The sequence below is a fragment of the Neopsephotus bourkii genome, unplaced genomic scaffold (assembly GCF_033783945.1).
Source record: "Neopsephotus bourkii isolate Nb327-2 ecotype Australia unplaced genomic scaffold, CSIRO-AGI_Nbou_v1 NB_1120, whole genome shotgun sequence".
NCBI classification, from domain to species: Eukaryota; Metazoa; Chordata; class Aves; order Psittaciformes; family Psittacidae; genus Neopsephotus; species Neopsephotus bourkii.
In genome coordinates this window covers 468,205-494,295 of record NW_026901606.1, presented here as the reverse complement: position 1 = coordinate 494,295, position 26,091 = coordinate 468,205, and the positions used below count along the sequence as shown (strand labels likewise).

At 45.6% G+C, this 26,091-nt stretch overlaps 1 protein-coding gene across 4 annotated transcripts in view; it reads right to left on the bottom strand.

Moving 5' to 3' along the window:
- The window catches only part of LRIG1 (leucine rich repeats and immunoglobulin like domains 1), a 90,724-nt gene that overhangs the window by 51,045 nt on the left and 13,588 nt on the right, over positions 1–26,091 (bottom strand). For 3 of the 4 annotated variants that reach the window (XR_009726810.1, XM_061362305.1, XM_061362306.1), the window contains exon 2: positions 3,301–3,372. Coding sequence is in view for 3 of the 4 variants with exons in the window: in XM_061362305.1 (XP_061218289.1) it covers positions 3,301–3,372 (72 nt within the window). In the remaining variant the exon portion in view is untranslated. Of the gene's footprint in view, positions 1–3,300; positions 3,373–18,797; positions 19,002–26,091 lie in introns of those variants that run through there. The other variant, XM_061362307.1, reaches the window with a different exon arrangement.

Sequence of the window (26,091 nt, the reverse complement as noted above, 5' to 3'; positions counted from 1 at the left end):
TGCAACTAAAAGCACATTGTTGCTCATATTATGGCAAGGACATAGAGCTTTCAAAGATACAAAGCTAGCTGGAAAGAGCATTATATTGCTTATATCTGTGCAGTGTTTTCATTAACATCCAATTGAGCATCTTTTGAAACAGCATGGGAGGATGGTAGGTAGGCTTATGCTCCCCTAGCCTGGGTCAGCTCTGCTTAAGCAGCTCCAGTGCCTACCTGCATCTAACTGGTCAACCCCTCCTCTGACGTAAGTGTGATTTTCATCTATCAGCCTCCTGTCAGGCCAGAAGCGGTTTTCCCACCTCATTTTCTCTCCTCATTCACATGCACCAGGTGTCAATACGGAGACAACAGCTAACTCAGTGTTTGCCCTGATCTCCCTCCCATCTTGTCCTTCTCCCATATAAAGGAACAAAAAGGGGGGGAGGGCAAAAACCAGCCAAAACAGAACAGCCAGGCTCAACAAATTTAAACTTTCAGCCTCCTTCCTCCTCCCCATCCCTCCCCTTTGACGACACAAACCCCGCTGCCTTTGGATGCTGAGGCAGAGGAGGAGGGGGGCCACCCGTATAAAATATTTACGGTCCAGTTGCCAGGCTGGTGTCAGGCTGAAATGGAGCCTGCTCAAAAATAGCACAGCTCTCCAGAGCCTTCAGTGAAAGGCACTTTAGCAAATAAAAGGTGAGTTGTTTGGGGAGGAATTTCAGCACAGTTACTACTTCTCTGTTACAAATGAGCTTGGAAAACCTGAGAGCTGTGCAGCCATCGCTTTCATGGATCCTGTGATCCATATGACCTGAGGAAGCCCCAGAAAGGACCACAGGGTCTGCCTCAAAGCAGCACCCTCCATCCCACCCTTTCAGTCAAGGGATGGGAATGGACAGACCCCAGGGGTTGTTATTAAAGGGGGAGCACTGGTGACCTGAAGTAATGTCCCACCCCAGCCCTACCACCTGAGCCTCCATCAGCACAAAGCTACTTATTTCAGAGCATGTGGGTTTCAATCACTAAATTTCACCCCACAGACTTCAATTATTCAAGGGGAAAAAGCTTCTCAAGCCTTCACCTCACCCAGGGAAAGGGAAAAAATGTACGGTAAATATGCAACTTTATTACAACCGCAGTAAAGCAAAACCAGAGCACCCAAGATAAGCTATGGAGTTTAAACCTTTTGGTCTGCAGATATTTTCTTAAAATCAAGGGAAAACAAAAGGTTTTCAAAATGTATCACACCTATTATTCACACGCAGAGAGACAGAGAACTTTGAGCCTTATCTGTAAGGCTCAGGAACTACAGGCACCATGTTGGTAGCATCATGGGAGGTTTCAGGTCTTATCAATGCATCTATTATTTGGGGCAATGTCTTTCCCTGAGGGTGACTTGGTTTGCCCAGCACAGCACACACAGCAAAACACCAGCTTGCTCTCAGGACATGCTACAGCATGATACTTGTTTCATGACTGTTTGTAAAGTGCTTAATAAAAAAACCCCACTCTCAGAGAGGAGATGCTCGGGCAGTACAGATGTGGTTCTCTTTGTGAAATGCAGTTTATTTCAGTGGTCTGTGGTTTAGCTGTTATTCAAAAGCAACCAAGATTGGTAGATAGGGCTTTTAATAGAGCTTCTCCCTCACACTTTCCAGAGCCTGCCTTCCAGGCTCTGCTCCAGACCTCTGCCTCCCTCCCAGTCTCCCATTTCTGACTGCTCCCTTTTCCCTCCTACTCACTCCTCTGCTCTCTCTCTTTTACCTAACCCTAACAGAGCAAGCAGCTCTTATCTGCACTATTACTTTGCAGGCTGCATCACTTACCTATCCCAAACCCTTCTTCTAGTGGCTGTTCCATGCAGGGCTTGTCCTGCTCTATACACATGCAGCACTTTGCACAGGGAGCTCCCTGCCTAAGGAATCAGAATCCCCCCAGTTTCCCAGCCCACGCTCCCTGAAGTCACATGCCTTCAGGCATTTCCACAAATAAAAGCTATTGCTAAGCCACAATCATGTTAGGATAATTCTAAAGGCTCATGGGATCAAGGCTGCAATTCTCTTCTTTAAGCACAGAGCAATTTAAGGCTTTCCACAGTTTAAAGTTGAGAAAACAGATCCTTGTAGGCAGGGTTTCACTGACCTGCATCACTTTCTCTCCCCTCCCTGACTTGCTCTCATGATGAACTAATTTCAGAGCACTCCAGTCACTCCTCACTTGATCATGATCCCTAGCAAGTCCTTACTATTAGTGTAAACAGGGAAGCTAAGGGCGAGATGCTACATGGTCCCCATGTTCTAATCCTGTAGACATCAGTCAGGCAGACCTCCTGCCATAGCAAACCCTTTTGCCTATTTAAGAACAGCAGGATCTGGCCCCTCCACAAGCCTCAGAGCCAACAGTTTAATGAAAACAAACAGAGGACAAGAGAAAATGCATGATATACACAGAGCAAAGTATTGTTTCAGAAAGGAAATGTTTTTTCAGTTTCCCATGAGGCATCAGTAGCTCTTCAAACAGAGCCCAAACCTCAAGTATGCCAGCGATTCACCATTCAAACACGAGCTCATTACCTCAATCCACCACTTGCAATTTCAGTCACTTTCGGTTTTCAAACCCCAAAATCAGAGCTCCAGGAACCACTGACAGGCACAGTTCCCCTGCAAGTGTAAGTGCTGAGCAAAGATCAAGGGCCAGGAAATCCTGCAATTCCCTAACAAGGTTTCTTTATCAGCAAGGAGGGTCTGGCACAGTCACAGGGACCATCACCAGCTCCTTCTCTTCCCCCACCAAAGGAAAAGACAGCTCTGTTATTTCAGCCTCACCTAGCAGGCTTCAAACAGAACTTGTTCTGATTCCAAAAAGGAGCACAAATGTCAGAGAGGAGGAGACACAGCTAAGTGCTTTGTTATCCACTACACTACACCTTTGTTTCCTGGGAGATTTGGGTTAGGTTGGCATCAGGTATCACAATCCAGGCTGTTCTGCCTTGCTTCAGGGTTATCCTTTCAGCAAGGAGCTTTGTGTGTATGTTCAGGTGTGTTAGCTGAGCATTGCATAAGACTGACGGAGGTAAACTCCAATGATTTCCAATGAGATCTGTGCTGTTTCAACTGGGGTGTTGCGTTCTGCTGTTTAGTTTAGAAACCCCAGCAAAGATACAATGTGGAGTAAATGAAACACTACACTAAGTCAGATCTGCTCGCTCAAGTTAACTAAAGGAAGGCACTCTCTTAGGAAATTACATACCATTTCCTCCTGGCACACAAAGCGCCCTGGCAAAACACAGGTTTAAATGATTTGAAAGAATACTTACACTTCCTCCAGGCTCGACAGCTCTGCAAAGGCAGAAGGATCAATCTCCGTCAACTTGTTGTAGCTCAGGTTTCTGTTAAAAGAAGAGACAGCGAGATCAGCATAGTGCAGTTACCATGCTCACAAAAACACAGACTTAATTATTCTGGATTGCACTGGGAGGGTGCGGTTTGATTTGTTTTAAACAAGAGCACTTGAACATGGCAGGGCAGCCCTTTCCTGCTCAATACATGAATGAGTTAAGTTCCGTGCTCAGAATGTTATCTAGCTCTCCTTAAGCTTTTTCCTCTCTTGCATTAGTGTGGTTTTAATTTGTCTTTATATTGCACAATTACATTTATTATTCTTCTATTGGTTATTCACAACCACAAGACTAATCACAGATGAATAGGATATTTCCTGACAAATTAGAGTCTGAACTGAAGCAATCAGCAAACCTTCTGCTAAATATTTTATAGCTGTATTCACACAGAGTATTTTCACAGACCGCTGTGTTACATACAAAATAAATACACACAGGTATGCACACTTACTAGGTATGAACATATAGTCTACGTTTTCTACCCAGATATTTTAGATCACTACATGTTTTTTTAATCAGTGATTAAAGCTACTCATGTAGCAGTACACACTTTGGTCCTCAACAACGTGAACCAACTGACAATATAAATCCAGATCATATTATAGCACTTCACTGATGGATGGCAAATAGGTTGTGTTGTACTATCTGAAAACAGCCTGGTGGGAGAGCAGAACTGTTTTGTGGGACATCCCTGTTTGGAAACACAGCCAGAGCTCAGTGTGCCTCTGGAAGAGATGCACTGCAAGGATTGCTAGCGACAGCAAGCACCAAATAATGCAAATAAAGTACCAACTCATAGAATCATAGAATGGGTTGGAAGGGACCTTCAAGACCATCCAGTTCCAGGTCCCCTACCACAGGCAGGGACACCCTCCACTAGACCAGGCTGCTCCAAGTCGTGTCCCACCTGGCCTTGAACACTGCCAGGGATGGGGCAGCCACAGCTTCTCTGGGCACCCTGTGCCAGTGCCTCAGCACCCTCACAGGGAAGAGCTTCTGCCTAAGAGCTCATCTCAGTCTCCCCTCTGGCAGGTTCAAGCCATTCCCCTTGTCCTGTCCCTACAGGCCCTTGTCCAAAGCCCCTCAACAGGTTTCTTGCAGCCCCTTTAGGCACTGGAAGCTGCTCTAAGATCTCCTCAGGACCTGCTCTTCTCCAGGCTGAACTAACCCAAACTCTCTCAGCCTGTCTCCAAGGGAGATGGGCTTCACCCTTCTGACCATCTTCACGGCCCTCCCCTGAACTCATTCTAACAAGTCCACATCCTTCTTTTGCTGGGGGCACCAGAGCTGGACTCCAAAAACCACAAGACCTTTGGCATGCTCTGCTATAGCATCATACAGCACAACCACAAAGTCTCCCCTCCAAGAGATGCACTATCAGCACACCACACACAACAAGTCAAACCTGCAGCTATGAGCTTACCAGGAGAACAGCTCAATTAAAACCAAGTGACTAATGATGTGGAAATTAACAAATGGCCTAATTAACACGATGTATGCAGCGTTGCATGTTCCTGTGAGCATCTAATTTAAAGAGGGAGGAGGCAAATTGATGGGCGGTAGCAGAGGAACAACCACAGTAAGCTGTAAGGAAATTGTGAGGGGGACCTACTTTCATTTCACCCTGCTCCACACCCTGCTCCAGGATATTATCCTGGGTAAAATTCAACCCTCCTGTCTCTTCTGCAGGGAGGTTACACCCTCTTACTGCACCTCTGAACACAACCCAAAAGATTCACAGCTTGATTTCAGATAAGCCCTCAAACACTCAGCTGCTCATTCAAACCACCAAGCCAGTCTGACTAGAAAACCAGCCAATCTTCCCTGCGCTGTGCGTTTTGTGTTGTTTTAAAGCTGTGTCCACAGAACCCAAGCAGGTCTGGAGGCCACACAGGTAAACAGGACCTAAATCGCCAAGGCACATAATGAACTTTTGCCCATGGTAAAGAGGACACAAGACCCATAAAAAAGGGCAGCTGCCAGAAGAGCATAGATGAAGACCTCCTGCTTGAATCGCTTGTGCTAGCCCACTGCACTTCATGGTACTGCAAAGAGAAATCCAAACCCACAACAACCTTACAAATACCAAGACTTGGAAGACCACAAAGCTTACCAACTTTGCATGATGAGCAGGAAGCAATAAACACCTCTTCCGAGCTAAAAAGCAGTTATTGATCACCTGCCCTCCTATAATGCACTTACGGAAAGTCCTCAAAGCATTCCCTGCACATGGGAACCATTTCATAGTTCTCATGCACATGCAGTTCCCCATCATTGCACAGCAGCCAACTCTGAAGGCAGCTCCTCGCATCTTGCCTGACATGTTCGATTTCATGCCAATACCTGCTGTGAAAGAAGGCTTCACAAATCAACAACACAGGCTGGCTCTAAGAAGAACCTAGACCTGAAGCTACACAGGACTGTAAAACCTAACCAAGCATCTAGCTTTATAAAATATACTGTCCTGTAAGCCCCTACTGTCTTTTAAAATACTCAAGAGACCTTTAAATCAATACCAGCCTACAGCAGATATCCATTTCACTATGAACTCACAGGCATTTATCTAAATAAAAGTCAAACTGCAGTTTAAACTCAGAGTGCGTCTGAAAGCCAAGTCCATACTCATAGCACAATTATGAATTAAAGTGCAATTTGCCCACAGATTACATTACTATTTCTTTTTTAAACCACACAGCAAGATCAGGTTGGAGCTTGCCCCTGCCTGATGTACAGACAAAAAGAGAAAACACAACAGGTAATGTCCTATAGGCTCAAGACAATAAAGATAAAGCTGACACAGAAATACTAGTGATAAACTGTAAGGGGAAAATACAGCCAGACATGACTGTGCATGAAACCACCTGTTTTCATGTATTTCTATGCCTTCTATTGCTCCAAATCTTTGTATTTCTTAAGGTAACATATTTATCCTCAAAACATTCCTCTGCGATAAGCTAAGAGGCTATTCCATGAATCAAGCACTGAGAATCGCAGGCACAAACCGATCACCCTTACCCTCATCCAAGGGACCAGATCCCTGGCTTAACCAGTGCTTAAGCTGATGTGAACCTCAAAAGGTCACAAGTGAAAGAACAAATGTCTTGGTGAATGAAAGGATTTCATAGCCACAGTTTAACACCATCAAGGCCTTCTGATTATTGTTGCTGCCATTCAACAAGTCGGAACATCAGAGTCACTGCACAAGTAGCTGGCTCGTCAGAAGGCACAGGTGAACTACACCTTGCACACCAAAGTCTCCAGTTCTCCCCATGCTACCCACTCTAACTGCCACAAACACACAACAGACTTAAAATCAGACAGGGAAATGAAAGGTAGAAATACAGAGCCAGTGTAAAATAAGCAGGAGATAAGTCAATCATATACACCAAAATAAACAGTTTACTCCGTTTCTGAGACTAGATGTATTTCAGCTGATGTTAAAATGCCCAAGAATTTCTAGCCTGAAGCATTAGTAATCAAAGAATATGTTTCCCAGAACTTGGATCCCCTCACCAGACAGTATTTGGCATGCTAGTCACAGAATTCAAACAGGAGAATGAACCAACATGCTCCAATACATAGATCATTGGGACTGAGAGTCAGGAAACCTCTATTACTGTCTCTGTTAATCTCCTGCTGGGTGACCGGGTCATGTCACATCACCTCTCCAGAGCTTTTGTTTCCACAGCCACCCTTTGTCTGTCTTGTCTATTTAGACTGTAAATAAAATTGAGGTAGGTATTGTCTTGGATTGCCTGATGCCGATGAAATGAGGCCTCAGTCTTGGTTGGGCTCCAGCAATGCAAATAAAGAGAACTCAAAACTTGAGGTCATGGGTACATATGAGACACCCCCTCACCACCAAGCATGGGTCCCAAATGTACAGCAGTGCACAAAGCACTGCAGGAGCTGTAACATCTCCATCAGCTCAGCCTCATCAAGCTGAGCAGACTAGCAATGCAGACTGGTTGGAAATGCCAAGCTCGGGGCCACAGCTGTCTCATTGCTGAAAACTGTCACATTCCTGCTCTCCCATGGCAGTGAACACATCACTTCTCAAGAAGCCTCTTACTCTGATGGCGTGCAGTAGTGCAGTGGATCACTGAGCACATCTTTCTGCCATCAGTATTCTAAAATGTCTTCAAAGAGCCCTCAAAACTCAAAGCAAAACCTGTCCTTTCCTGTCCAAACCTGTCAAGTGCTGGACATCTCTTCAACATGGCAGTTTATAAAGCATCATCTATAATGCTTTATGCCAGTCCTAAGAGACCTTGTCTTTGTCTGGTCTGCCTATTTCCTATTGCCTACATCTCCATATGGAGTCAGCCAAACCCAAGTGTGGACATACCCACACAGAAAGCAGACTGCCCTGTGCCCTGCCTGCTTCCCTCCATGGGTACATGTTTCCACTGAATTACTCATGGGAGGGTATTTTGATCCCTCCAAGGCAACTGTGGAAAGAAAACAGAATTCAGACAGCCAACAGAAATCCTGGACAAGAGCCTGTGCTGTAAGTCCAGGGATGCATCTTACAAAGGTCAAAAGCTTCTACAAAATGGCAGAGAAGACAGAGCCACCAACTTGAGTGGGCTCAAGTGTTCAGATTGTTTTTTCCCTGTTGAATAGATATGCTGCTCTGAAGTTTGTGGGTCTTTTCAAACTTTGACTTAATGGTATGAGGCGTACTCTGCACATTATTTATCCATTGCATACTTCAAGTCTTCCTTGTATTGGGTAATCCAACAAGGTAGGGTTTTTCCCCCTCCAGTCAGTAAGATGTCTGTGATCAGGAACTGAGGACTTTTTAAATCAATATGGGAAGGGCCCTGTTCTATTCATCCATTCCAGACTGAATAAGAGAGCAGGGCTTGCCTTCAGTGCACGTTGTGGAAATGGCACTGTGGATCAGTGAACAGTGCAGAGACTAAAAAGAACACCTTGTTAAGTAACCAGGTACACAGCCTGCCTTGAAACCATGTCCTGAAAATAATGATGCTGTCACAAAGGGTTCTGCTTGCCAGCAAGGAGGGATCAATAAGCTCTTTGAACCATGAGATGCCAATCCTGCCTCCTTGGGCAAAGCAGGGTAGAGCAGGAGTTCATGTAGAAGTTAAGGCTCTGTTTGGGAACTTGATGAGCATAGAGAAGAGTCACCTCTCTTGAAAACAGAGGTGCTTGGCTGGCTTGCCAGACAAAGGAATGGAGACATACGCAGCTCCTCGTCTGTGCTCACCACGATGATGGCTGAATTCTGTTTAGCGAGGTGAAGGTTTCCGACCCTTACATCAAAACCATTTATCTGTCAGTGCAGAAGATTATGTCAAAAGCGTTTCTCCACCTTTTGATGACAGGCATTGCAGAAAACGAGGATAGCTCAAAGTTCTGCCACTGCCAACTGTGGCTTTCATTAAACACTTTGTCAACCATTGTCATAACACAACTTTTCATTGCTCCTGCACAAAAGGGAGCCGAGGGCCCAGAACAATCGAGCCCTGCAATAGAAATTCCTTTGGCTAATCTGTCGAAAGATAGCTGCCTAGTCTGCAGCTTACTGAATAGGCACCATCCCCTTCCCACATGTCTGTGGATGGCTTTACAGCACAGGAATGGAGGCCCCATGCACACTTGATTGGGTATGAAAAGCATGGCTGCAGCTGAATTAGCTTGGGGATGGGGGCCAGGAAAACAAGAGGGGGAACACACTGCCCATGCTAAAAGTATACAGCTGTGCAGGAAAGCAAGCACACACAAATTTCTCTTTTGAACAAGCTCATGAGCTCCCAGAGAGATGGCAGAGTCCTTGTATGCAGTGACATGGGAGGCTTAACACTGAAGTACAAAGAGATCAAAGGGACTGCAAGGATTCAGGTGGTGGTATGGATGTAAGGATGGAAAGAAGCAGCTTTAGTCTATTTTTTCATCCTTGTGCACAGGACAAGTCCAAAATCTACTTCCATAAGGCAAGAAAGAGTAGCCAAACAGCTACTGCAGCCAGTGCCAGCTACATCTGCACTGCACAGCAACACCTTCCCTTAAAGGGGAATTTTCCAGCTTCCACTAAAACAAATGGCCACCAAATGGAGTTGTGTAAGCTGCCAGAGTGATGAGAGTCAAGAGGAGCTTTCACATGCTGGACACACAGTCCTTATTTACCTTCTGAAGGATTTCTTGCAGATTCATTTGAAATGGCTCAGACACCGCCAGAAGCTGAAGCCTGGACTTAGAGAAATCACCCACCCAACCCAACACAGCCATTCCCGAGTTTCCTTTGAATCTGGCCTGCTAAACTGATAGAAAACTCACAGATTCTTATACCCCTCAGGTGCCTCATCACCCTCACCTCTGGTACACTGCTCCCAAACTCAGTGTCACAACCCTATGGTCAGTAATGACAAAGAACAGCAATACATCCTTGCTGAAGGATGCACTGGAGGGCTCTGTACCCCTAGTACATCCTGTGTTTAAGCCAGCCTCGAGCATGAGCCTGCACACTGCTGAGCAATACTTGGACTGACTGGGCTGTGCAGCTTCTGGGATGCTAAACTTCTGGGGTGCCTGTGGCTGAGATAAGCCAAACTCCTCATGATTTTGCAGTGCACACTGATGAGCTCTGCTCTTCCCAGCTTACAAGAGAAGGGACACTGCTGGGGCACAGAAGTCTCTCACATGAAGCATCAGCAAGAGCTGCCTCCTAAAAGGAAGCAAGATCCACAAAACACAGGGCAGCAAAAGTGAAAAGCTCTGTGTGCTTTGGAGAGAAGAAGGGGACCCTACAGAGTGCTGGAAAGACAAGCAGCACCCACGTGGGTAAAGCTGTGCCCCATCACTGAGCAGTCATGTTAGCAGCTAAGCGAATGTGCTCACTCAGGCTTTACTTATGCCCTAGCTCAAATTAGCAGCAGCAGCATCATATTAGCCTGGGTTAATAGCCTGCTCATATAAGGGGCTTTATGTGCAGAAAGGAGTCAACCTAAGGGCAACCCTCAAGCCATAATATGAGCTAATTTGACAGTGAAGACAAACTTTGAGAGGTCATCCAGACACCAAGAAAACTGCATCATGAATCACTCTCAGTCACGACCAACAATACTTTCTAAAGGAAATTCCTGTAGCATGATCACCAAAGAATCAATACCACGCTGATTCCAGCAGATGCATGCAGTCATTAATGCAAAGAAGACTAATTAAAACCTCATCACTGAGAAGCATTGTGCTGGAGTACAACTTAAACGTGATAGATATGGTTCAAAGAGTTAGGGAATTAGCTTCAAGTAACTCTCAGGCATGTATTCTCAGCCCTGGCCCTTCCTCCTCCTCTGCCATTCTGCCCTCACAATTGTTTCTGCTCACTAGCACAAAGACCTCATCTGGCACATAAGGGTAAAGGTACTACCAGAGCTGGTCTGCTCACATAGGGCTGCAAACAGGTATCTCCACCACTGCTGGCTCCCTGGCTCAAACAGCACAAGAGAGCGACCACGCTCTGGCTGAGGAAGGGCATAGAAGCGTGTCGCAGCAGCACTGGGTAATAAATGCTACATTAATGCTGGAGGCTCCTATATCTCCTACAAACAAGAAGCTTTCAGAAGCTTTACTTGTCTCTTTCAAAAAGGGCAGTGTCAGATTATTTTAGGGCCTGTTCAGTTTACGCAAATGTGTTTTGACAAAAGCTAGAATCCCATTTCCTGCTATTTTAATAACCTTAGCAAAACTGAAGTGCAGTTCTTTGCTGCCTTTTTCTTATTTTGCTTGGAAAACCATCTCCTTCAAACACCTCGAATATTTTAATTTTTTCTTAAAGAAAAATTAGCTTCAGCTTAGTCTACATAATCACACACAGCTGCAAACACCCAACATATATGCAAAGCACTTTGGTAACTCAGGTGCTTACAGACATCTTGCTCTACCTCTGCAGCGTCAGGAAAGGTATAAGGATATTCATTTTACCAAAGGCTGATCCTGGTCCACCCAACAGTTGTTCTCTCAGCATTTCAACTCCTCCATGCTCCAAAAAGAATAAAAGTGAGATTTCAGTAAGTGAAGTAATTTGAAAGCCATCCAATGGCCTCAGCCCTTCCTGCAGCCAGCAGGGACCCAAACCAGCCGAGGATGGCCGGACAAAGCAAGCACGAATGACAAGGTATTCAACAAGGCTTCCTCTGCTTCTGAAGATACAAGCAACACTTAGCTTACAGATAACAAGATCAAAAATTCTCCCATCAGGACTGCATGTTCCTTCGCTCCTAAAAGGCAGCATTCTACGCAGGGAACAGGGATGCTGGAAGGCTTAAAGCAGGCGAGATGTAATTGCAGCAATTTTTCACTTTATTTGCTGCTTCTGTTCAGCTACACTGGCTGAAGGAAGCTGATCCTCCCCAAAACACACTGAGCCATCAGCTGCAAGGATCACCTCATACACAAACAGGTTTCAAAGAGGGCACAGACATCAAATAACTACTCAATTAACACAGAGCAACCCTGCAACAGGTAAGGAGCTGGAAGGAAAAGCAGGATGTGGAAAACTGGTTTTTAACCCACAAATAAAACTCTTCCCTTCATCCTCCCAAATACCCACAGGGTTTGTTCTGTGTTTATTTAATCTAAGTGCTGCCTACTGTCATGAGAAAGCCATACCCTAAAACCAAACCCCTGCACATTGTTTGCATGAACAAGCTCACCTTCTAATTTGATGGCAAATTCTGCCTCCACAAGGCAAAGCACACTATGTCTCAGAGCACTAAAACAAGGGCTGGAGGCCTAATTCAAGCAAAATGCCTATGAAACAAATTGCTACTGCTTCCATCACCACTGTGTTTCTCCAGTAAATCAATAAAGGCCATGACTTCTTTACTAACATTTTCAAATAGGGCTCCCCGCTGTGTATTCAACATACTAAACCAATTTATTGAGGATTAACAACTATATAATTCACCATCCACGTCCACCTTCGAACAACTGCTAAGCCGCCAGCAACTGATAACAAGAGCTACACTGATAAATCACCTCTAAATTCTATTTAGAGTTTCAAAACCTGCTGCTTCTGCAAAGCAAATATTGCCCTCTCAGAGTTGTGCAATTTTTCACAAGTACTCGCAGCAGATAAACCACGTTAAACCTTTGGCTTGTTCGGATGCTTGGAAAGACCCAGGGCTGTGTGTTTAACTGCTGGCAACCCAACCCTGCCACCACATGACTTTGCAAAATCCAGCTGCGGGTTACGAGTCCAGTGCTGAAGGAAAAGGGAGATAATCCAGGCTCCCCAAACACTGAACAGAAGCTTCCACAAGAAAACATCCGAGGTCAACAACCATTCAATAGTATCCAATAACCCATATTTTAAGATATGCTTTCTTCTAAAACACTCAACTGTGATGTGCGCTGCTCTCTTTGGGGATGCAAGTGGTTTCAATCATGTCTGCAAGCACTTCTGGTAAGCTCAGAGTGCTTCACTAGCCAAGAAGGCGTTTTTCCACTGCTTCAACACCACAGTTCATCAGCAACACTGAGTAAATACATCACCCGGCCCAGCTCTGACAGTACCACCATGTTCACATACACACAGGGATGGGAAAGCTCCAATGGCAGCACGGGGCACAGCACCACATGTCCATGCCGGAGCAGAGGTTGGTCAATCATTAATGGCAGGGAGAAGGGGCAGGCAGCCTGCTCCCATGGTGTGTGCTCAGCGCTTCATTCTCTACTGATTCTTCCCATTAATAGTTAATTGGGAAGGACAGATCTCCCCCCAAAAAACACACTCACTTGGAAGCGGCACAAAGGAATTTTGTGCGCTGGTTAAAACTAGTCAGGCAAAGAGATGAGGGAAAAGGTACTGGGAAAACAGCATGCAGGTTTGTCTTGCAGCTCAGGTGTGGGGATCACCAGCTTGCTCTCACCTCTCCCTCACTTGATGCTGCTTTTAACACCAGAGACGGGCTGCAGCAGCTCCCACCCTCAGACAGCAGAACACTGGAAAATCAAAGAGGCATCTCCCATTCCCTGTCGACCCAGGCTGGCCACACTACACCAGTACCACACCAGTGGCTGCTGCTCACCCAGTACATCTGCTGCGTCATCGTCTATGAGAAATCTCTGCAGCTATGACTTGAAGCTCTGACCCATTCTATGTGCTGCAAAGAAGGTGACCCTGCCCATGGCAGGGGGGCTGGAACTAGATGAGCTTTAAGATCCCTTCAAACCCAAACTATTGTATGATTCTAACTGAACAGAGCCAAAGCAGGTACCCCAAGCACTGGTCATCTCTCCTGTCCTCTGGCTCCCTTCTTTTCACCTGGTGGCAATAACTACTCTCACATAATCCCCAGAGAACTCAGCAGCTTTCTGCAGTGGAAATAATCCCTTTCTGATCCTAGCAGCAATCCAAGTGGAATTACATTGGACTTCTTGCTATGCTCACAATAAAAAAACAAAACACTCAAGCAAGGACATTCCCTTCAGTTTTCAATGCCGTAGTCTGAAGCTGAGAGGTTGACCAAACCCAAAGACCTTGTGCATGGAAAGGAATGACACATACAACCTCAAAGCACCAGCTAACGGAGCAGTTCATGCTGGCAGCGCTGCAGGATGCTGTGCCAGCTCTAATCCCTCAGAGGTGTGAAAAAACATGGGGCAGACAGCTCTCCATTTGCAGGTTAAAAATAGTTCTTTCTTACAAAGAACAGCATTTTAAGGGAAAAACATACACATTTTAAGCTTGAAAAAATCCCTAAGCTGGCCATCCTTCGCAGGAGGTGTGTGGTTTACACAGGCATCCACACTCTCTCCTTTCAAGTAATCAATGTCCAATCATAATGCACTTTCATTCCCAGCACTTTTGCATTGCCAATAAAGCACCAAGCAATTTAATGGATTTCTAACCCCAAATTGGAAGCTGTATGGCATCCAACTGATTCAATTTGCTCAGTCTTAGAGGAAGCCCTGGAACAAAATGCTAGAAATAAAACCACATGCATTGATAACATTACAGAAATAGATACACCAAGAAGGAAATGTTCTGTCCCTTTTATCTGACCTCCAACCTGTTTTAATTGACCTTCAAAGATGGAAAAGCTACATGCAAAAGACATTTCCACCTAGATCAACAGAAATAAAAGCCAAGCTATATAGAATGCTTTTGCTGCAAAACAAGGCAAATAAATCTACCTTTCACTTGACAATGAAAAGCCAGAAGAGACTTTCAAGTTAATTTACTCCATATTTTAGGTCCTAAACAAACAATCTTCCTCAATAAGCTTGTTTCTTTGCACGTGGTGCAAGAACAGCAGAGATGGCTTCCTCTGCCCTCCTGTTATCGCAAACTATAGCACCTAACAGCTGTATTACCACCTTTGCCTAGCAAAAGGCTGAAGTCGCAGACTGCAGGGGCAATGGTGTGATAGGGGAGTTACCAAAAGTGATCCACAGTGCACTTCCTGCTGGCAGGAGAAAGCCATCAGGTAGATACTGTTTGATACTCTCCTCACACTGATTCTACATGTAAATGATCACTGCAATTACAATAAGCATGACCTAGAATACAACATTCCTCAGGAAGACACTCTTCATTTTACGATGTGCTATATAGAAAGCTATATTCCTGCCTCAGTGTTATGAGCAGGGCCATCTATCAGAACAAGCATTCATACTTTCTTGGCATAACTCCTGTAGTAGTGCTGTTTAGTGCTGGGGCAGCCACGGGATACCAGCAAGGATTTCAAAGCAGATGAAGCTGATGCTTATGTCTCTGCCAAGAGAATGCCACAAAGAAGTCAAGGGGATGGTTAAATCTCTTGCTGCTTTCCATTACATGCCAGTCTTCACATTCCTTACATACAGCAGGATGTCACAAATAAGCATATATTCTTGCTCAAATAACTTGCACATGTTCATGATTTTCACTATGAATTTACAGATTCATGTGCAGCTACGAACACAAGCACATATGCATCTATACCTGCACAAGGCAGGACACTTACAGTGATGTATACAGGCAGACAGGCTTTCTGAGGAGAGTTTGGGATAGCTGTATAGCTTATGACCGAGTTGTGAAGAGCGCTAGTAAAAATCTTTATTGCACTCTGCCCCAGCATATAATGCTGCATATTTTACAGAAGCACTATTATTAAACATGTTTGAGAGCTTTACAGTTTTTATTGGTGCTACTTTTCAACTTCTTCCACTTACAAAGCCAGACTTCTTTATTAGCGCAACTCAAACTGCAGAGAGACACAAAGAGAAAGGAACAGTTATAGCCAATAACATTTAGGAAGTCCTTCAAAGGAGCTTGCTCTTCCTCAGTCAGGTACCTCAGCACTTCCCAGGATTACAACACAGCCCCTGTTTCCAGGGGCTGCAGCTTTTTTCTCTTCAGGTCTGTCGTGGTTTAAGCCCAGCCTGTCACACAGAAACCACGCAGCTGTTTGCTCACCCCCTCCCCATTGGAAGAATGTAACTCCCACGGGTTGAGATAAGAACAGTTCAGTAACTAAGGTATAACACAAATCACTACTGCTACCACCAATAATAGTAATGGAAATAACAAGGGAAGAGAATACAACCACTCACCACCTGCCAACTGATACCCAGCCCAACCGAGCAGTGAACCAGCCCTTCTGGGTAACTGCCCCCAGTTTACATCCTGGGCATGACGTGCTGTGGTATGGAATGGTATGGAATACCTCTTTGGTTAGTTTGGGTCAGGTGTTCTGTCTCTGCTTCCTCCCAGCTTCCCCTCCTCCCTGGCAGAGCATGAGACTCAGAAAGTCCTTGGTCAGGGTAAACATTACTGAGCAGCAACTAAAAACATCGGTGTTATCAGCGCTGTTCCCAGGCTGAAAAATCAAAACCACAGCACTGCACCAGCTGCTAAGAAGGAGAAAAATGACTGCTACTGCTGAACCCAGGACAAGGTCTCTAAAGAGCAAAGCAAAGACGAATCAGACAATCAATGAGGCCAGGCTTGCTCCTGCTCCCTACACTCCTTGTTGGGGCTCTTGAGCTGAGCTCAAACCCTGCATTAGCATCACTCAGGCACTAAAGCTGAGCAAACATTTCACCTTCAGATCAGGAAGGTATTTTTTCCATCTACTTCAAAAGGATGTACTTCACTGGATGGATGCCTTGATTTATTATTCAGTGAACTCCCTCAGATTTGTGCAATTTCTCAGCTAAAAGCACAGCTAATTCAAAGGAGAGTGGATGCTATTAAAGTTGAATCAAGGAACAAACTTTTTCTATAGATTTTTATCCTTTCTAAATTGTACACGGATGAGAAGGAGAACATTCCTCTGTTCTTTTGCTATAAGAAGCAATTAAGAATCCAGTCTCTTACAAAACTGCTGGATTCAGAGATATTTGGATAAGCCCATTCCATTTTCTTTTAACTATTACTGGAGTACTGCTCCACTCTGCATCCGAGATCAGATCTTTTGTTGTAACTGTCTTAGTTTTGACCCACTAGCTGTGCATATGCCAGTGGATGTTCTAGCACCAGCTTTGAGCACAGGGAACCCCTTCACCTGAACAACGGCTGCATGAACAACAAATTCTGCAGAGGAATGTGAAACAGCAGACAGATCCTTCCCTCTTGCTTCAAGCCCATTTCAGACATAACCCAATGTAGATACCACCTTAAAATCACCCGATGGCCTCTTAAAGGGAGTCCCATAATGAAACTCCATGTGGGTGGCCACCCAGCTGTACTGATCATAGGAAAAGCTAACACTACAGTCAGGCTAGGAACAGAAACACCCCATTCACTCTTCCAACTGGTCCTCACAAGCTCACAGGCCCTGTGCCAAGGAGCTCACCACTCACACTGAGTCTCCCATGGGGGAAAAGAAATCACCTTGGCTCTGCACCAGCACCTAACACCTTGCACTCCAAAAGGTGGTTATCTCAAAAACTAAGTGCACAAGTTGCTCCCAAGGTTTGTTATTGCATGGGGAGGGCTACAGGTGTGCTCACGGCTTGGAGAATACTAACTGTGACCTTTGGGGAGTAGATAAATTAACTTCTGTGAAGAGAATAAGGAGAAATGTCACCATTACAAGGCAACCAGGAAAAAGAGAACTCTTAGGGCTCATGGAAAGCAACAACGGCAGCGTTGAAGGCCAGACTGGACAGTATTCTGGGACACATGGTCTAGTGTGAGGCATCATTGCCCAGGGAGGGGGGGTTGAAATCAGATGTTCTTAAAGCCCTTTCTAACCCAAACCATTCTATGATTCTAAGAGCAGACAGCAATGGAAAAAGAAGTGCAGCACTTCATGCACCAAAGATGAAGTCCTGAGCTGAACCATGATGGAGAACCCGAGACTCCACGCAAGTGGGGTCATGGGAGAGATTAAAGAGGACAAGTCCAAGGAGACCAGAGGGTAAGAGCACATCATAGGGTTGAAAAACCACAGAAAAGAAACACCCATGCATATCCCTACCACACATGTGAAGCTACAAAGAGGAGATACTTTCCCTCCTCCAGGGAGATCACAACTTGGCTGTTGGCTGCAGTCTTCTCAGTCCTTCCTAACACCGGCACTGTCAGAAGCAGAACCCTGTGTCACAGAAGCCACCAACCCATAGCAGTGGGGGAGCACATGCTATTGTACTCTCTATTCCAAGCCTGCCTTGACTACAGCCACATTAAACAACACATTTTCCTCAATTTGTCACAGTAAGCGAGGTATGAAATAAAAACATTCTCAATCTTCCAAACACACAAACTCCCCCCCAAAGCCTTCTGCAAACCAATGAAAACCGTGTAAAAATAAATTGTAGTGCATTTTATAGGGGAAAATAACTGTGGTGCAACTGGAAACACATAATCTAGCTTTTCTCTAACAGAGCCTACAGGAAATGGCCCTGCAAAAGTTAACTAAGTGATACTGAACTTTCTCCAGAGTGTTGTATAGGAAATAACACTGCAGAAACGACTGCTTGATTTAACCTTCTGTCCAGACTGTGCTATAAAGCCACACTGCAGAGGTATCTGGCTGATGTTAACAACCCTCCGGTGTATTCTCTAGAGCTGCAGCAGAGAAAGCAGGTTATCTCACACATGCTCAGCAAAGCACCCTCACCACGGCGCCTAGCCCAGGCAGCCAGCTGCTGATGGAAAACATCATTTTACAGTTTTCCCTTTCTCTGGCTGGCAGTTGGGATTTATTCGGGGATTTAAGGATGTGAAAAGGCAAGGGCTGTCCTGTGGCACAAAGAGCAGGCACATGCATCCCTTGCATTCAGACCAAGGTGTCCCATCTTTAACAAATGGATGGATGCTCCAACATCTCAATGTGATACCACAGTATTTCTGGGTGAAACCCCCTCTAGCATCACCTTTCTCAGCTCCACTCACTGAGCTTCTTCCCCTTTACCACTGCAGGAGGGGCTGCTTCATGCGCCAGTGAGGGATCACTTACTCCAAAGGCATCTCAGGAACAAAACGTCTGCCAAGAAATCTGGTGTCAATATTTGCCTGGAGCGCTACAATCACAATCACACATGCTGAACCAGGCTACCCTCCATCCTTTCTTCCCCGACATCCACATGCTCTGGTGTGGAGAAGGTGGTGTTGCAAAGGCCTTAAACAAGTCTGGTTTTCAGCCTTCATTTCTTTCAGTCACAAAGGAGGTGGCTTACATATATATTATATATATACATCTATCTAGTGAATCCGCAACATCTCATTCTTTGCTTTTAATAAAACACACTGTATGGGAAAGGAAAAGGTAAAGAAATCAAGGTTTTCCCACATTCCCACAAAGCTTGGGCTCTTATATAATTGCTTAAACAAGGACAAGCTTCAAGAGTTCCAAGACACTGTGCATCAGGTTAACCAGTGGGAAACCATTTTATGAGGGGGATTTTCACAGCAAATTTGACCCTACAACCACCACTGCAAGGCACAAAACTCCCACAAACGCACGGGCAAGAGTCAAAAGATCCATCTAGAGCAAGGACATAACCCTCTGTTCAGGAGGCTCACAATAAAACACCATCATGGAATGACACTGATTCCAGTATACCAAATGGGCCGCTGGGAGGGCAGCCAATACCCAGCAATACTGCAGTGAGCCTCGGGAATTAGCCCCAAGCTTACATCAAGTCACGTGAATCCAATTGCATAAACTGTACCTTTTCCACAAACACCTTCTCTGGGATAAAGGTTCTCATTTTACTCCACGTAAAAACACTCTCCACAGGTTTATAAGCTTTAATTGCCATGCAAGCACATAAAAAGGGCCCAAATAAGTCTATTTAATGGTTACACATTAACTATCATACACCTCCAGGCTTGTGTTATCCACTTATTTGCTAGATCAATAAACTGCTTGTAAGCAAACTTTTTTAAAGTGTTGCTGCTGCTGCAAATGTTCCATTCCTGTTTAGCAGTAACTTCATGGAATTAATTGGAAACTCCTACCTATATGTGAAGTTTTCTGCTAGGGAAAAAGCAAGCCATTTTTCAGCACAAAGAATTAAAGCCATGCATTCAGTATCTGGACACTGGCCCACAAGGTAATGCAAAAGAAGTGCAACTCTGGGCTGGGAAGGACTGGGATGAAGAATTATGTGTGCATGTGCGTGCCTACAGAGACAGAGTCACTCTAAACCCAAGGAGATAAGGTCTTTGGGAAGTGCTGTGAGCCTGGACATCCAAGAACAGGGAGGCTGCTTGCATGAGGATGACAAACAGCATTAGCAAGAGGTTTTAGGGAAGTATACACTCAAAACACTCTTAGTGGCAATTAAAGTGAAGTGCATCGTCCTCTGTAAAACCACTCCTTTGCCATTTACCTGCGGTCCTACATTCACCCCATCGCACTGTGACAGGCCAGTGGCACAGCAGATAAGGAGGTGGCTGCCTGCATGTGGGCAACAGCAATGGATGGGGCAGCATCAAATAAAACCTTGCCACAAGGCACCCTTGTCTGTTAAACAAGACACTCAAGAACATGTCTGCCAGGCTGCTCACAAAAGCAGGATGTCTGCAATGCCCTGTGGAGGACAGCAGGAAGCATCTTACCACTGTCCTAAAAGGGGCATCAGCAACCTGGTGCAGCTCGACTGCTCTCTTATAGCGAGAACACATTAAATACCTGTTCAATGTCACCTGGGGCATTTATAGATGCCCTCAGCCCCACGGACACATGCCATTGGCAGCAGGGGCAGGAGGCTGAGTCCTGCACCCCCTGCCTCCTGCGGGATGAGGGAGAGGATGAGAAGACTGAGCCAAGCAGCCTGAGAGTGATTAAGTGTTGATCAAATCCAACTATTCCATAAAGTCTCTGGTATGCCCAACCAGCTTCAACAGTCTCTGTGCTTTGCTGTGAAATCTCTGTGATATTTATGACAAGTCTGCAAGCAGCTGCTTTGGCACTTTTTGGTTTCCTCCTTAACAGGAATGCAGAGCCTAAATCTCCAGAGATTCACTCTGACAACCCGGTGTGCTTCTCTGAGCACTCTCAGTGTGTGCAAAGGTACCAGAGCCACACACCTCATGATATGCATCCTTCTAAGGATGGGTAACGGCACTGCTTTCTCCCTAACCACCTCCCCTTTCCCCATGGCAAAAACACATCCCTTCTCCCAAGCTGGCCATTCTCTTCCCAGCCCATCTGCAGACCCACTTCCATGGAGGGCAGACAGACAGCAAGCACTTCGCACCTCCCCACCATAAACCTGCCCAAAGCAATTACCGGCCCTGCTCCAGCTGGGAACACATTGCTGCCTGGTTTATGGCAGCGGAGCCCCAAGGGCAGCAGGCCCCAGGTATGCACAGAGAGAAGCTAAAACCCCACGACAGCAAAGGAAACTCCAAGGCAGGGGGGCTCTCACTGCCTGCCCACCCCCTGTGCCCATTAAGAAAACTAATCCCCATCGTAAAAGCCGGAGCGGAGGCTGTATTTCAGGCTAAATAATAAGGGGAGGCCTCTATAAATAAGGAATCACTATTCAGAGGGAGGGGGGATTCTAAAAGGTTATTTAGATTAAAAACAAGCTGCACAAACAAATAAACCTTGCTGCTTCCCACCCACCCCCCCCTGCCCCGAGCCACGGCAGCCCCACATCACTGCCTGCTCTGCACGTGTTATCTGCAGGCTGCAGGCTAGGCCATTACCCAGCCACACTGTTTCACAATCTGCTATCTCCGAACCGTAGGCTACACGTCAGGGATTAAACAAACATTTCCTCCTCCTCCTCCTTCAGGGTTTTCCTCCCCAAGTCTGCAGCTCAGCTCCAAAGTCCAGTTGGGCAGCAGGCACGGGGCTGAGGTGTAACTGTGGGCTTAGAGAGCTCGGCACACTCCTCATCACCTCCAAGAGCATCCATGGGATGGCTGGTGGTCATGACAGGGCACACCAACCCCGTAGCACTAGGAGAAGCAAGAGGAAAGACAGGGATGCAAGATCCACTGCAGCCTTCCATGAAAAACAGCCCAGACAACAGAAGAGGGGTTCTGTGAAGCCCAGAGCATCCCTTCCACTGCTCCACTAAGTGCATCAAATCTCTCATTTCATCATAAAGAAATGAGGAAAGGGGGAAAACGTGCTTGTATCCTTGCTCCCAAGGAAGACAAGGCTCCAGACATATGTCATCCCAACGGTCTAAAACTGGGATGAGCTCAAGGAGCAGGAAGGGTGAGCAAGCTCCCCTTCCCGGGGCAGAAAAGAGGCCAGGGGCCAACACACAGCATTTGCCCTTGGCTGGGATGGCCTACACCCATTGCTTGGGTACACAGGGAGCCCACGTGCTCCCAAAATACATCAGGGACAGCTGAGGTGGGGAAGGAAGGTGACTCTAAAACACAGTGCAGAGATAACAGGAATACTCTGCACAAGCCAATTAAAACCTGTCAGCCCTAGAGACAGAAATCCTCAGGAAATCAGATTTCATTTGCCTGTTTCCACACTGATTATTGGTGATTATGTGTAACTGCAGCAGGAAAACATGATGAAAAGTCTTTTCAGTCTGCCCATATTACCAAACAGGTTTAAGTCACAAATTCGGGGGTGATCTGCCTTAGAAAACACTGGAACAGCAGGAACCAGCAAAGGGAGAGCATGAGATAAAGCAAGGGGCTGAACATTGGAGAACCAAGTCAGGGTGGCTTGGTGCTATTTAATGGTAATACCTCGTTAAAATTTGGGATAAAGGAAGCTTTTGTTAAGGACCTGCTCTTTCCCTCCCTCCCATACCTTCCCTCAGGGCTTGGAGATCACATAAAACACACATCCCCAAGCTCCTCAAGGGAGTTTTTTTTCCCCAGCAAAGCCAAGGCTGACAAGACTTGACATTCCTGAGATGTTTAAATGGGGGGAGAGAAGGAGCAACAACATTTTTTTCCAAACCCACTTTCTGCATCAGAGACAAGCAAAAATTGGGCTGGGGCCAATTAGAAAGAACATTTGCGACATCATCTTCAATACTCCCAATGTTCCTGATGGAAAACTCCGAGGCTGCAACGTGGACACAAGCCCCCACACTGAATACTGCACATTCCTGGAGGGAGCTGTGGAGCATAAAGACATAATCGAGGTGATTGACACCACCGATACTGCTGGTCTGTGCCCGAGTGCCCCATGGGGCCATGCCACCACTGGCATTCACCCACTGCAGGTCTTGGGCTCCTCAGAACCAGCCTCCCCTTCCAAGCAGGCAGGGAGCCTTTAAACACATCCCAGGGACTTGGTAATGAGCTTGGGATTAAGACGCTTGGATAATGAAGAGGTAAGAGCCAAGATATTCAATTTCTGCCAAATACCAGGAAAAACACCCTGCTATCAGTAGCCATTAATTCATACGCAGCCCATTTTGTAGCTTTTTCTAGTCTGGGTTTCACTTGCCCAATGGTGCCAGACAGAACCGGGCAAGGAAAAGGGTACAGACAGAGCACTACAGCTTGCAATAAAACCCAGTGAAGGCAATACAAACCAGATGTGGACAGTAACTCCATGTGCTCCAAGAGGCATTACAGCTTCATATGCCAGGCACAGCACTTGGGAGCAAACACACTTGAGATCAGGGAACATTTCAACGGGTGCAGAACAGGTTAATGGGAACCCACTGAGCTCCACCGGCCAATTATTCTTTTTTGGTTTATTAACACAGAAATTTGGGCAAAGAGGACACCACAGTGCTCCACTTGTGCAATAAACTCCTTTCACCAACATCACTTCACACTTTCTAGAGTGCAAAGTTCACGCAGATATTGTTGGCTTTCTCACTCACTGCTTTTTGGCACTGTCCTGCCTGCTTGGCTGTTCATTAATATGCAATCAGTACGTTAAAGGCTTGGTGCCACAGTCCCAGCTAGGCTGTAACAGCCTTTTCCAGCCACTGCTGTCTTGCAGGGCACAGAAGTGCAAATGTGTTTAGGTGCTCTCAAATACTCAAAAGCAGCCCCAAACACTATATTCCTACCAACTGGGTTTTACAAAACAAGGAATTATCACTATCAATGGAAACAGTGCCTAGAGAAAAACTTGGAAGCTATAGTGAATTTACTCTCATTATGCCTTACTCCTTTGTGTACCAGTTATACTACAAAGTTTTTGCACAGCTACATACTGACTAATAGCCACACAGCAAAGACTGCCCAAATGCACTGGGAATTAGAATATTTCTGCCATTTCCATTTGCACAATGGCTCATGGGATGCTGTGAAGTGTCCCCCCATAAAAACCCCACCTTTTGGGGTTCGTTCAGCTACCCTCTAATCTTCCAGATCTGAGCAGGAAGCAGCACAGCTCTGCCTCATTTAACGTCATCACATGTGCATGGAAAACCATGCCACCACAGATCAAAATCTTCTGCCCTGCTTTCCAAATTGGCATAGGAAAACTTATCCCAGCCTCACTTAATACATTATGAAATCCTGTCTTATTTTTCTTCCCTAGGAGACTAAACATCGGCAGCTAGTTCAATATAAAACTCAGTACACGCTCAAAACACAGAGCAAACAGTTTAATCGTAAGGAGTACTAAAAAAACCCACTCTAGTTGTTTCAGGTCATTTTAAGCCACAGTAATAAGCTCTGTCTCAATTTTTCAAGGATTGCTTATGATGGAGATGAGCCCAACTGGAAAACCAAAATCAAGAATCCCTGAGCTCTGAAGGAAGGTTTATCCGAGTTTGGGTCCGTATCTGTGCAGAATGCAGCACAGCCAAATAACATTTTTCCATTACATTCAATCACTATTACTTTGTGTTCTCCCCTCTACAAGCAACAAGGTCACATCAGATTTTCTCCAGGAGGCCCCCAGTCCCATAAACTGTTAATGATCTGGATTTACATCTGTGGGATTACAGGAGATCAGCCAAATGTGCACATGCTGGAGGGAAAGGGGACAACGCAGCACTTGAGAACTGGAGAGTATTTTTCATTTATAAATAGTTTACATTTTTTGGATCCAGTGGCAGACAACCCGCTCAGTCTGTACTGCAACCAAAGACGCATCATGTGTGAGCACTAACCACAGGGTAACAGAGAGAATAAACAACAGACAGGCAGCCATATGCAAAGAGGCTAGTGCTTTTGGCAGGGGAGGCAGATTAAAAGGAAAAGAAACCAAATTCAGCAGCCCTCGTGCAGCTGAAAGACCCATTACACTTCAGAGGGACCTGTTTCTCCAAGTTAGGCTACAGAAGTAATCTTTATAGGGAAGCCAGCTCCCTGCTCTCAGCTGTGGCAGTGGTTTTAGCATCTCTCTGACCACAGCCACAGCACTAACAGAGACCAACTCAGGTACCTGCAGCAAGGAGGGACAACGTGATGTCCAGATGATCATATACGCATAGCACAGAGAAGGGGGTGGCATCTGAGTCCCAGGACAACATCATGGGTTAATGTGCACAGCAGCAGTTCAAATTCTGATGCACGACAGACCTGATGCACTCTTCTAAATTATATATAGGCAATAATTACAAGAAACAGGAACCAGAAATACCCTCTGCATCCTGCAACCACATATCATGTCTTCACACTCCATCAGATTACATCTGCAAACAGCTTGTACTCAGCATCCAGCAGGTGTTGATCTAGCTGAGGATGTCCCTGCTCATTGCAGGAGGGTGGATGAGATGACCTTTGAAGGTCCCTTCCAACCCAAATCATTCTATGATTTTAAGTGCCTAAAGTCTGCTGGGCTCTTTCAGAAGCCTACAGCCTCAGTCTTCCCCAAGAGAACCAACTGAGCTGGATTACAAACCTCCTACATCAACCTTTGCTTTCACACCAAATAAAGCTAAAATGAATGTTGACATCTACCTTATCGATGCTTTTACATCAAACAATATCCTATATCCCACAGAAATGCCTTAAAAGGAAGCGAGACAACCCTGTGCTTGCCAAGCAGAGGAACCTGGACTTAGAGCACCTCTATGGAGATCAGTGTGCCAAAAACAATTTGATGTGCTTTATTACCACATGGAAGTCCACAAGTATGCTGGTAACTTTGGAGCCTCAGAGTGGGTTCCTAGGTAGGAAAAAGAGAATCTTTAATGCACACTTTCTGGGTTTTGCAAACATTTACCAGATGCAAGAGAATTAACAGACATTTCATCTGCCGTGACAAGTGTGTAGACACTGTATCTAGCAGAAGAGGCTGAGCACCCATCTCTGCCGTGAGTGAAAGCCAACGGCCAGATACGCCTGGCTGAACAAAGGTTTGGTTTCAATTATATTTCAGATTCCTCTAACAATAACTGCGT